This window comes from Melanerpes formicivorus, unplaced genomic scaffold (assembly GCF_026170545.1).
Source record: "Melanerpes formicivorus ecotype bairdi unplaced genomic scaffold, bMelFor1.0.p_v2 SCAF_16, whole genome shotgun sequence".
NCBI classification, from domain to species: domain Eukaryota; kingdom Metazoa; phylum Chordata; class Aves; order Piciformes; family Picidae; genus Melanerpes; species Melanerpes formicivorus.
This window is the reverse complement of record NW_027142368.1, coordinates 12,955,990-12,966,344: the sequence shown is the minus strand read 5'-3', so window position 1 is coordinate 12,966,344 and position 10,355 is coordinate 12,955,990. Positions and strand designations below refer to the sequence as shown.

Here is a 10,355-nt window from a genome sequence, read left to right as displayed (position 1 = left end):
AGCGGCGAGCTTTGAGCGGTCGCTGCGCAGGGGCTGCCGGGATGGTGGAGGACCGGCAGGCGGCGCGGAAGGGCAGCCAAGATGGCGGCGATGAGGCGAGGTGAGCGGCGGCGGCTGATTCCCGCTGTTAGAGGTCACCTCTCGCAGCCTGAGCCCCGGGGAGAGGGGCAGAGTGAGGAGGTGACCGAGGTTGAGCTAGGCCGTGGCGCCGAGCTCAGCCCGATAGCTGTATCACAACAGCCGCGGTACGCTGAGGCACATCCCGGCAGCTGCGGGCCCGGTGTCAGCGTGAGCAGGGGCTTGGCGATTGTGCGGGCCCTGGAGCGTATTTGCCTACAGTCAAGTGCACTTTTATGAGGCCGAGTGACACAATGAACAATTAGTGTTTGCCAGAGCCCTGCACGCAAGTCTTGGGGCCGCTGGGCAATGCTAACTGCAGCTGCTGCATGCCTTGACTAGAGCTTTAGCGTTAAACCAGTGCGGTAGCGAATGGGCTCCCAGGCGGGCGTGTGCTCAGCCGTTTCCAACAGGATCACGGGATGGGTTGGAAGGGACCTCTGGAGATCCTCGTGTCCACCCCCCCTGCCAGAGCGGGAGCACAGAACCCAGCACAGGGCACACAGGAACACATCCAGATGGGGCTGGAAAGTCTCCAGAGGAGGACACTCCACAACCTCTCTGGGCAGCCTGCTCCAGTGCTCTGTGACCCTTACATGAGCAGCCAAGGCTCTGTTGTATGAAACCCTTAAGCACAATGTGGTCTGTAGCTGTTCACTACCAAACTGTCCAGGAAAGTCAGGATTTGGTTTAAAGGGCTGACTGAGTGCGTGCAGGCTCCAGCTGCTGCGCTCCTGAGAACCACTATGGGTGCAGAGGCGGCTTGGAAAGACTCAGATTCACAATTCATCCTCATCCCAAGTGCCTGGGACTTGCCCTCCTGCATTAAAGAATTCATACTACTCTGGTGTCAACACTCCTTTTCCTCTTGGACCAAGCTTTCCAAGGGGCAGAAATCAGGTGCCAACCTGCATGCAGTTGAAAGTCACTACACCTCAGTAATGCCAATGCCTCCCTCAGCAGCGTGCTGTCCTTGCTGCTGAGAGCTGCTGCTTCATATAAATGCTCTCAGATAGCTAGTGTGTTATTTTTCCTGTCCTGTGCCAGAACATTCACTTCCAATTTAAACCTCTCCCAGCAGCCATGCAGATTTCATTAGTCCTCACAGTGAGCCAGTCTCGGGGTGCTGGGGTTAGCAGCCTGGGTGTTTAAGCCCAGGCTGGATGAGGCTCTGGCCAGGCTGATCTAGTGTGGGATGTCCCTGCCCATGGCAGGGGGGTTGGAACTAGCTGATCCTTGTGGTCCCTTCCAACCCTGACTGATGCTATGATACTATGATAATGACTGCTTTACCTGCAGAGTCCCTTTCAGGGCTGTGTAGTGGGGATGTAAATGTTTAACCCGTGTGAAATGTCCCTGGTGCTCGGGGGGAGGCAGCATGTTCTCAGTAATGGTGGCTGGAACAGAGGCAGGAATGTGGTCAGTGCCCTCTGGTGGGAAATGATTTACAAAAAGAACAAAAAAAAACCCAATCAATAAATGTTAAAAATGAAGTTGGGGAAAATGCCATGAGGGAATTCACTGGGGGAGGTTGCCTGTGAACTGGTGTGAGCCCAGCAGCTGGCTCTCCCCAGTGTGGATGAGGGTACACTGGCAGGGTTTAGTGCTTGGTTCCACAGAACAAGTTCCACATCCAGACACTTCTGTGGAATAAGAACATGTCTACACATGCAGTTGTGGTTGTTTTCAATTCATAGCCTGCTTCACAGCCTAAAATAACTTCTAAATGGAGACAGCTCCTTGCTGGAGAAGCACAGTGGCTGACAGGGGTGTTACTTCACACTGGGGTATAAACACAAACATCTTTCACCATTAGTCACTGCAGAGCATGATGTGTCATGGAGCCTTTGCCTCCCCTTCTGCAAAACCAAAATAGAGCATTCATAGAACTCTGGAATCATCTGGGTTGCAAGAGACCTTTCAGACCATGGAGTCCAACCCTTAACACTGCCAGGTCACCACTAAAGCATGGCCCTCAGCACCACAGCTTCATGGCTTTGAAAAGCCTCTGGGGATGGGGACTCCACCACTGCCCTGGGCAGCCTGGGCCCGGCCTTGACAACCCTTTGTGTCCATCCTAAACTTCCCCTGGGGCAACCTGAGGCTGTTTGCTTTCATCCTGACACTTGTTCCTTGAGAGAAAAGCCAGACCTGTATCTGGCTCCAGCCTCCTTTCAGGGAGTTGCAGAGAGCCAGAAGGGTCTCCCTCTCGAGGATCTTTGAGGTCCCTTCCAGCCTTAGGAATACTGAATCTACTGAATCAGCCTCCAGGCTCAAGAACCCCAGGTCCCTCAGCTGCTCCTCACCACCCCTTTTCTCCAGATCCTTCCCCAGCTTGGTTGCCCTTCCCTGGACCCACACCAGCCCCTCAGTGTCCTTCTGGAGGGGCTCAGAGCACACCATGGCTAAGGGAAGGGATGATCCTCTTAGGAGCCTGTGGTCCTGTTGCAGAAAGTGGAGGGAAAATGAGGCTCATCCAGGAGGCAGATCCTAGGCAGGATGAATCACCTGCAATTGCTTGCCTATTTCCACAGCATTCCCAAATTGGATACCTTAATTAGGTGCCTAAAGGCAGTGGGGATTAATTTAGGCCCAACTGCATAAAACTATGAGGTGATGAGGACATTAACCTCAAGGAGTCCAGGGATGGAGCTGGGGAGCTATGTCCCACGGATGTGGGAGCTGTCTCTGAGAAGATGGATGGAACAGCCTCTCACAGGCACTTTGGCTCTCTGTGAAACAGAGACCAGGCCTTTGCAATTCCTCATGTGCCTCAAAGAGGCTGAGAATATGAATGAGTTGCTTAGGAGGGACTTCAGTAGGTGGGAGCCAATGTGTATTTTATCCACAGAGAATACTGGTTGTGGTTTCTGTGGGTGCTCAGCACATACAATCACAGAATCATTGAATCCCAGACTAGTTTGGGTGGGGAGGGACCTTTAAAGCTCAGCTAGTCCAACTCCCCTGCAGTCAGCAGGGACATCTGCAACTACAGCAGGTTGCTCAGAGCCCCAAACAATCTGACCTGCAGTGGTTCCAGGGCTGGAGCATCTCCCACCTCTCTCTGGGCAACCTGGGACAGGCTCTCACCACCCTCAGGGCCAAACCTTTCTATTCAGTCTGAATCTTCCCTCCTTTAGTTTCAAACCCTCACCTCTTGTCCTGTCACAACAGGCCCTGCTCAACAGTCTGTCCCCAGCTTTCTGATCTGCCCTTTTAATCCTGAAAGGCCACCAGAAAGTCTCCCTGGAGCCTTCTCTTCTCCAGGCTGCACAACCCCCAACTCTCACAGCCCTCTTGTGACTCTGCTTTTGAAGGGAACCGGTTTGGAAAGCTGTTCCTTGGAGGAACCAGGAGCCCTTTCTCACAGCTGAAAACCAAATGGCACATTCTGGTTCCCTCATTGCTGAGGGGATGAAATGTCAACTGCTGGGAAAGGGCTGGATAGACAGGTTCCAGGTGGCTTGCACTTCATGTTCTGCAGGAGGTGGTTTCCTCACTCTGAGAGGCGCTTTCACAACAGGACCTTCCCTCAAATTACCTGAGAAATTCCTGGGCTTGGAAAAGGTTAACTTTTGGAACCTCAACTGCACAGGCTGAGAAAAGAGTCAGTTTTCCAGGCAACTGAAAAAGGGAATTTTTACAAGCATGCTTGAGCTCTCTGGCCACACCAGCCTGAATGTTTCTGCAGCACCTTGGGTAAACACTGAGCCTTCTTTTCTGCTCTTCTTTTTCCCTTCTCGCCGGCAAGGAGGAACTCCGTCGGTTGTATCCTTTTTGTGCCTTTCATCCCCTCACCTTGGGAGTCCTCAGGAAGACTGGCTGGAAGGCATTCACCCCTCCCTGCCTAATCCACCTGCACAGCATGATTTTGGGGATGTTCTGTGAGCTTCCCAGCCCCAGGTAACAAAACCAGGAAAAAGGAAGATTACCTTCGTGCCTTTTGCTGGGGTTGGGCTGAGGTTTGGCCCCCATCAGCTCCCTCCCCTGCAGAACCCCCGCCCTGCAGTCTGGGCAGGGGGCTGGCAGCCCCCTTTTATGATCACCTAATGCACTTCCTTAGAGGGCAAGGCTAAAAATGGGATTTGTGGGCTGGAGGACACAACTCCCATGCAGCAGCACACCTCACACCCTGCTGACAGAGCCGAGGAGGTAGTAAAAGCAGCTTGCAGTCCTACTTCCTCTTCTCTCCTGGTACCTCACCTTACCTTTCCTCCTGCCAAGATCTAAGGAATCTCCTGAGAGGAGACACCCTTGGCTTCAGAGATTGCCATGCTTAGAACCTATCTAGTAATTTATGTTTTTTGCTCCACCTTCCCTCAACTGGAAAAACACAAAAACCTGGTTCTGTTGGAATAAAATGAGCTGGGAACTGGAAGAGATCCACCATGTGTGGGTGCTTGCTCAGCTCCTCTGCAAGGTGCCTGGGATGAAGTCTCTGTGTGGAGATCCTCAGAGGGCTTGAGAAGGGCTGGGGGAGAGAGGGGAGGATAAAGAGTAGTTTGAGTATGGAAAGAATGAAGCCTGCACTGGCAGCTTCCTTACATTGTATTATCTAAGGCTAAGGCAGGCATTTGCAATCATTTGGTTATCAAAAACACATAGGAATGATTCCATTTCTGCACTCCTGGAACCACAACCTGACTTCTCCATGTGGTGGGGAGTCCTAGGACATCCTCCTCATGAATCCTACATTCACATGCTGCTGTGCCTCAGTGATTCCAGAGTAGATGTTATAGAATTGTCAGGGAGGAAGGGACCTCAAGGCTCAGCCAGCTGCAAGCCCCCTGCCATGCCCAGGGACACCTCACACTGCAGCAGGTTGCTCACAGCCACCTCCAGCCTGGCTGCAAAAGCCTCCAGGGATGAGGCTTCCACCACCTCCCTGGGCAGCCTGTGGCAGTGTCTCACCACCTGTTCCTGCTGTGTTCAGGGACATTTTGGGGCTGTATTAAGGATTGTGGAGCTCTCACATACCTTGGCAGTGGATCCACATGGACAGACAAATCACTGAAACTAAATACAATGCTCTGCAGGAGTGGGCAGTAAATTGAGGGAGTCTGTTTCAAAGCTGAGCTGATGGCCTTTCTCAGGCACTTAACAAAGAAGGAGCACAGCTTTCAGCCTTCCCATGGGAGGGGCAGTGATGGGGCCAGTTTGCTTCTCACAGACACTTATTGTTAGAAACTTCCAGGAGTTTGATGTCTTGGAGGCTGCCAACCCTCTGGCAGCTTCCTTAAGGCTGCCTAACAGGGGTGGAAGGTGCTTGGGGCCAGGTGCACATGCACCCCCTCCTCATTTCTTGAGGGTGATGAACACCCCACTACACAGAATCTTAGAATCACAGGCTGGTTTGGGTGGGAAGGGACCTTGAAGATCATTGAGTTCCACCCCCCTGCCATAAGCAGGGACACCCCTAAGACCAGGTTGCTCAAGGCCCCATCCAGTGTGACTTTGGACACTTCCAGGCTGGGAGCCTCCTCAACAGGGCAACCTGTTCCAGTGTCTCACCACCATTCTGGGGAACAATTTCTTCCTCATGTCTCATCTAAATCCAGCTTTTCCCAGCTGGAAGTCATTACCCCTGATCCTGTCACTCCAAGCCTCAGTACAAAATCCCTCCCCAGCTCTCCTGTAGCTCCCTTCAAATCCTAGGGAAGGCTGCTCTAAGGTCTCCCTGGAGCCTTCTCTTCTCCAGGCTGAACAGCCCCAGCTCATTCAGCTAGTTCTCACAGGGGAAGTGCTTCAGCCCTCTGATCATCTTTGTGGCCTCCTCTCCACATGCCACATAAAGCTGTCAAAAGCCAAACCTGGAACAGCAAGTGTTCATCCTACCTGCTGGTGTGTGCGATCTCCAGTGACTCTCTGAACCCTACCAGCAGGCCAGCCATAGCTGAACCATTTTGCCTAAGAAGCCACAGCAGTGTATGTGGGGCCACAGGGAAAAAGGCCACAGTATGAACTGCATCCCACCTCAGTGCTACCAGAAATCCTTAACAACAGCTCTCAGCTGTCATCTCTTCTCCTGCAGATTCTGTTCTACGTGAATGGGGTTTATTACATCTTCTACTTCCTGGCTACCCTCACGCTGATTGTGTACAAAAGTAAGTTGCAGCTATCCTGACCCAGCAGCAGGTTGTCTCCTAGTGGTTTGTCAGCCTGCCCACTGTCTCCTCCTGGCTTAGTTACTCTCTTGTTATTCTACAGGTCAAGTTTTCAGTTACCCAGATGATTATTTGGCTCCAGATCTTCTGGTGCTTTTCATCATGGCCATTCTGGAAGTGCCTCGACTCTACTTGGGTATGCCATGTTATCACCCTGCCTTGTCAGTGGGGTACCACCCTCAGACATGAATCACTGTGGTACTTACCATGTGTCCTACTAACAGGCCAGTTCAGCAGATGTTGGGGACTGCTGTTCAGTTAGGTCATTAAACTTAAGCTGCCTGATCTATAGAGTTGGCCAGAGGGGCAAACAGAATTTGCTCCCTTCTGAAATAGCATCCCTAACACCATTAAAAACCAGCCACTGGCTTGTCAGGAAGCAATCTTAACTGGGACAGCTGGAGGGCTGTTGAGAAGCAAGTGTGATGTGTGAGCAGGAGCACGGTGGAACACCCAGATTTCCATTTGCTGCTCCACCAGGTAACCAAATGGCCAAGGCCTCATGGAGCAAGTAGCACCAAGGAGATCCCTGAGCAGCCTGTGGCTGCACCATGACTACACTGGAACAGGTGGTGGAATCCCCATCCCTGGAGGTGTGTCAAAGAGGCAGAGATGTGGTGCTGAGGGCCATGGCTTAGCTCCAGCCTTGGTAGAGTTAGAGAATGGTCGGACTGGGTGCTCCTAAAGGCCTTTGCCAACCTTGAGTGTCTCTAGGGATGGGACCTCCACCACACCTCTGAGCCACCTCTTCCAGAGAACACTCCAGACTTGGGGCTTGTGGTAGTGTCTGAAGCAATGAAGACTCAGTTGAGGTTTCTGTTTGCCCCGAGGCTCCAAGGGCAACCTGACGGAAGAAGAGGCTGCGCTGGGGCTCAGCCTGGCGCTGACGCTGGGCAGCGTGGGCCTGGCGCTGTATTTCCTGGCCTGGCAAACCTACGTGCTGCGAGCTGACCTCGTCCTGAACGCGCTGCTGCTGGCCACCTACGGGCTGGAGTCAGGCCTAGAGGTCATGGCCATTGCTGCTTTTGTCAGCTAGGCCCTGGCAGGTTTCAACACCTCCTCCGTGCACTTCTCCTATAAAAGAGCAGGTTTCTATTCAAATATTGAACCCTCCTGCAGATAACCATCCTGGAAGCCTCTCCTCTGTTTGAAGAGCAGATTGCTGAGGGGCAGTGCTGGTAGGTGCCATGTCCCAGCTGGCAGCTCTGTTCACTTACTTATGGGCAAAGGCAAGAGATGATGTCCAGCAGGTCAAGGGAGGTTCTCTTCCCCCACTACTCTGCCCTGGTCAGACCACATCTGGTGTGTTGTGTCCAGCTCTGGGCTCCCCACATCAAGAGGAAGAGGGATATACTGGAGAGAGTTCAAGGGAGGCTATGAGGATGAGTAAGGAACTGGAATATCTGTTGAGGAAAGGCTGAGAGAGCTGGGACTGCTGAGCCTGGAGAGGAGAGGGCTGAGAGGAGATCATATTAGTGTTTACAAATAGCAGAAGGGTGGGGGTCAAGGAGAAGGGGGGGGTCAAGGAGAAGGGGGGGGGTCAAGGAGAAGGGCCAAGCTCTTTTCAGTGGTGTCCTGTGAAAGGACAAAGGGTAGTGGATACAAACTGAAACACAGGAAGTTCCACCTCCCCATGAGGAAAAACCTTCCCTGTGGGGGTAAGGGAGCCCTGGAGCAGGCTGCCCAGAGAGGTTTTGGAGTCTTCTTCTTGAGAGACTTTCAAGACCCATCTGGATGCCTTCTGGTGTGACCTGCCCTAGGTGACCCTGCTTTGGCATGGGGGTTGGACTTGATCTCCAAAGGTCCCTTCCACCCCCCACCATTCTGTGATTCTATGAGTCAGCAAGAAGACTTCATCAGGGATGAGTTCTAACCACTCATTCCCAACACAGAGTAGTAAGCAGAGCATCACCCAGCTACCTGCTGTTGAGGGGTGCAGAGTAGCAGCAACACACAACCAAGTGACACAGAAACCAATCAGGCCATACAGCCTGGACCTCCTTCTGCTGCACCACACAGGCTGCTGTTTGAGGACACAGATTCTCTTCTGCTCTCATTTGTGTTTTCAGCCCCCAGTGGCAATTTCCCAGCCATTAGTAGGGCAGTGAGTGATTTATCCCAGTGGGACTGGGAATTGAGGTTTGTGTGTACCCAGAGAGCTGAGCTGCAAGGTTTGGGCTGCTGGTTCTTGCTCAGGCAGGAGCCAAGACCTCTTGGGGGGAGGGGATGGGGTGTTGATATGGGGTGGCCATAAGAGGAGCACAAACACTCAACCATTCACTCACCCTTCTGTCCTGTTGAAAGCTCACCAGAATGTTGTTGGCTGTTGCTTCTTTGTGGTGTTAAAAGTTCTGTTTCTATGACTCTGGAAAAAAAAAGAAAAGGTAATAAATTGCTTCATCAAAAGTATCTTGGTGTTAATGTAAAGCTTGGGGAGCTGGGGAGCTTTTGGACAAGCAGGTCTTCCACTCAGAACTTCCTATTTTGGTAGTTTATTTAGTCAAATAAATGATGTTTCAGATCTAAGCAGTGTTTGAAGTGCAGAGCATCTTCTTCAGATCCTAGGCTCCAGCTGAGGCTCACAAAGGAAGGTTTGGGCAAGCCTGGATGGGTGTGAAAGACTCCTGATCTTCTGATCCCACCCTAAAAATGGGAAGAAGCACCTGAGCTCTGCATGGATTGGCACTAGCCAGGAGCTGCAGCCACACTGCCACAGCCACTGTCTTCTTGCCAGTGGTGGTGGAAGAATCAAAACACACAGAAGCAGCTCCTGTGGAAAGGTCCAATTTCACAGAAAAACAGAGAATCCCAGACTGGTTTGGGTTGAAGGGACCTTGATAGTTCATCTAATCCAACCCCCCTGCAGTCAGCAGGGACATTCCCAACTAGAGCAGGGTGCTCAGAGGCCCAAACATCCTGACCTGCAATGGTGCCAGGGCTGGGGCATCTCCCACCTCTCTGGGCAACCTGGCCCAGGGTCTCACCACCCTCAGTGTCAGAAATCTCTCCAGTCTAAATCTCCCTTTTTTGGTTGCAAACCATCACCTCTTGTCCTGTCACAACAGGCCCTGCATCATCCCTTGACCTTACCCAGGGCAGCCCCTTCCAAGGCCAGGTCTCAGCAAGCAGCTTCTGCCCATGTTTACAGCACCCAGCAGCCCACACCAAAACACACACACATGGGCATGAACCCCTCCCTGGGCCTGATGCTGTGAGATCAGTGCCACAACCAACCCTTTGCTGATCACCAGGAGCAGGGCTGCACCCATGAAGAGAATGTAAAAGCAGAACTGGGTGCTGAGGAGCCACCAGGAAATCCCATGACCAAGTGTTTCTGTGCTTAATCTGCATGAAGCAAGCCCCCACCCATTTGTCCTTCCAGCTTTGCTTGGCATGCTGGAATGTACCCACCAGGTAGTTGGTGGAAGGAGTGACCAACATGCCAAGCTGTGTCTACCCTGCTGGTGACAAACATGTACCAAGCAGAACCCTTCTTGTGTGTTACAAGGGAACCCACAGACCTTCCCTGCTGTTTGCAGCCTGCACAAGGGTCTGGCCCCTGGTGGGTTTTGAAGGGAGTGTTGTGAAGTGGATGGTTTGTTTCACCTGATTGTAGGTGGTGTGGCAGATGGGAGGGGGGTCACAGACTTCCACTTCCACTTGCAGCCTCCATGTTTTGCCTTCCTTTCCCTCCTGTGGAGCTCACTGCAAACAAAACACAAGCACAGCTGGAGGCAGAAGAGACCCAAATTCAGGAGACACTTACTAAAAGTAGAAGGTTTTCCTGCCCTGAGGTGTTTGCCCCCACTGTGATGTTGTGCCACCAAACCGGACCCCTGGGGCTGAGTCCTGCAGAAAACAGTCCTCATGGGTCCCAGTGTCCAGGTGGGTTTGGAGTCTCTCCACAGGAGGAGACTCCACAGCCTCTCTGAGCAGCCTGCTCCAGGGCTCCAGCACCCTCAAAGTAAAGAAGTTTCTCCTCAGCTTCAGATGTTCTGAGGTTTTCCTTAAGTTCCCAGTGCTTAGAGCAGCCAGGCTCAGCACAGTGAAGCCATTGATGACATTTGCCAGACA

The 10,355-nt window shown here is 52.4% G+C and overlaps 1 protein-coding gene across 2 annotated transcripts; it reads left to right on the top strand.

The window, feature by feature from the left end:
- Positions 1 to 35: 35 nt before the first annotated feature.
- Positions 36 to 7,777, top strand: TMEM80 (transmembrane protein 80). Of its 2 annotated transcripts, XM_068148274.1 has the most exons (5): positions 36 to 100; positions 3,869 to 3,885; positions 6,128 to 6,221; positions 6,325 to 6,417; positions 7,112 to 7,777. In XM_068148274.1, the coding sequence occupies exons 1-5, from the start codon at positions 82 to 84 to the stop codon at positions 7,315 to 7,317; spliced, it is 429 nt and encodes a 142-aa protein (XP_068004375.1). In that variant the 5' UTR covers positions 36 to 81; the 3' UTR covers positions 7,318 to 7,777. The 2 variants fall into 2 exon arrangements, with proteins under 2 accessions (XP_068004375.1, XP_068004374.1); XM_068148273.1 differs by lacking the exon at positions 36 to 100 and having other exon boundaries at positions 3,699 to 3,885.
- Positions 7,778 to 10,355: the final 2,578 nt, after the last annotated feature.